At 24.1% G+C, this 253-nt stretch overlaps 1 protein-coding gene across 2 annotated transcripts in view; it reads left to right on the plus strand.

Moving 5' to 3' along the window:
• Positions 1–253, plus strand: part of LOC100167765 (lachesin-like) — a 223,919-nt gene that overhangs the window by 196,106 nt on the left and 27,560 nt on the right. For both annotated transcript variants that reach the window (XM_029491271.1, XM_029491272.1), the window contains one exon: positions 1–43. In XM_029491271.1, the coding sequence (XP_029347131.1) occupies positions 1–43 (43 nt within the window). The remainder of the gene's footprint in view (positions 44–253) is intronic.

The following is a 253-nucleotide window of genomic DNA, read 5'->3' on the forward strand; positions in this document are numbered from 1 at the left end:
AGAAATTCTATGGGACACGCGAATAGTTCAGTACGAGTACACAGTAAGTTCAATAATTAAATGGATATTATATTTTATTTATCAACAAAATTGTGTTATATAAATTACCATAATATTGTTTTATGTAAGATTTTGATGTATTTTGTAAAAGAAATAATCAAAAAGAAAATTATTTAATAACAGTGTGTTTGTTGTGCAGTATTATAATTTGCGACGAATTTGATGGCCTTTGAAAATAAAACGAATTTTGTTT

Source organism: Acyrthosiphon pisum, chromosome A3 (assembly GCF_005508785.2).
Source record: "Acyrthosiphon pisum isolate AL4f chromosome A3, pea_aphid_22Mar2018_4r6ur, whole genome shotgun sequence".
Taxonomy (NCBI): Eukaryota; Metazoa; Arthropoda; class Insecta; order Hemiptera; family Aphididae; genus Acyrthosiphon; species Acyrthosiphon pisum.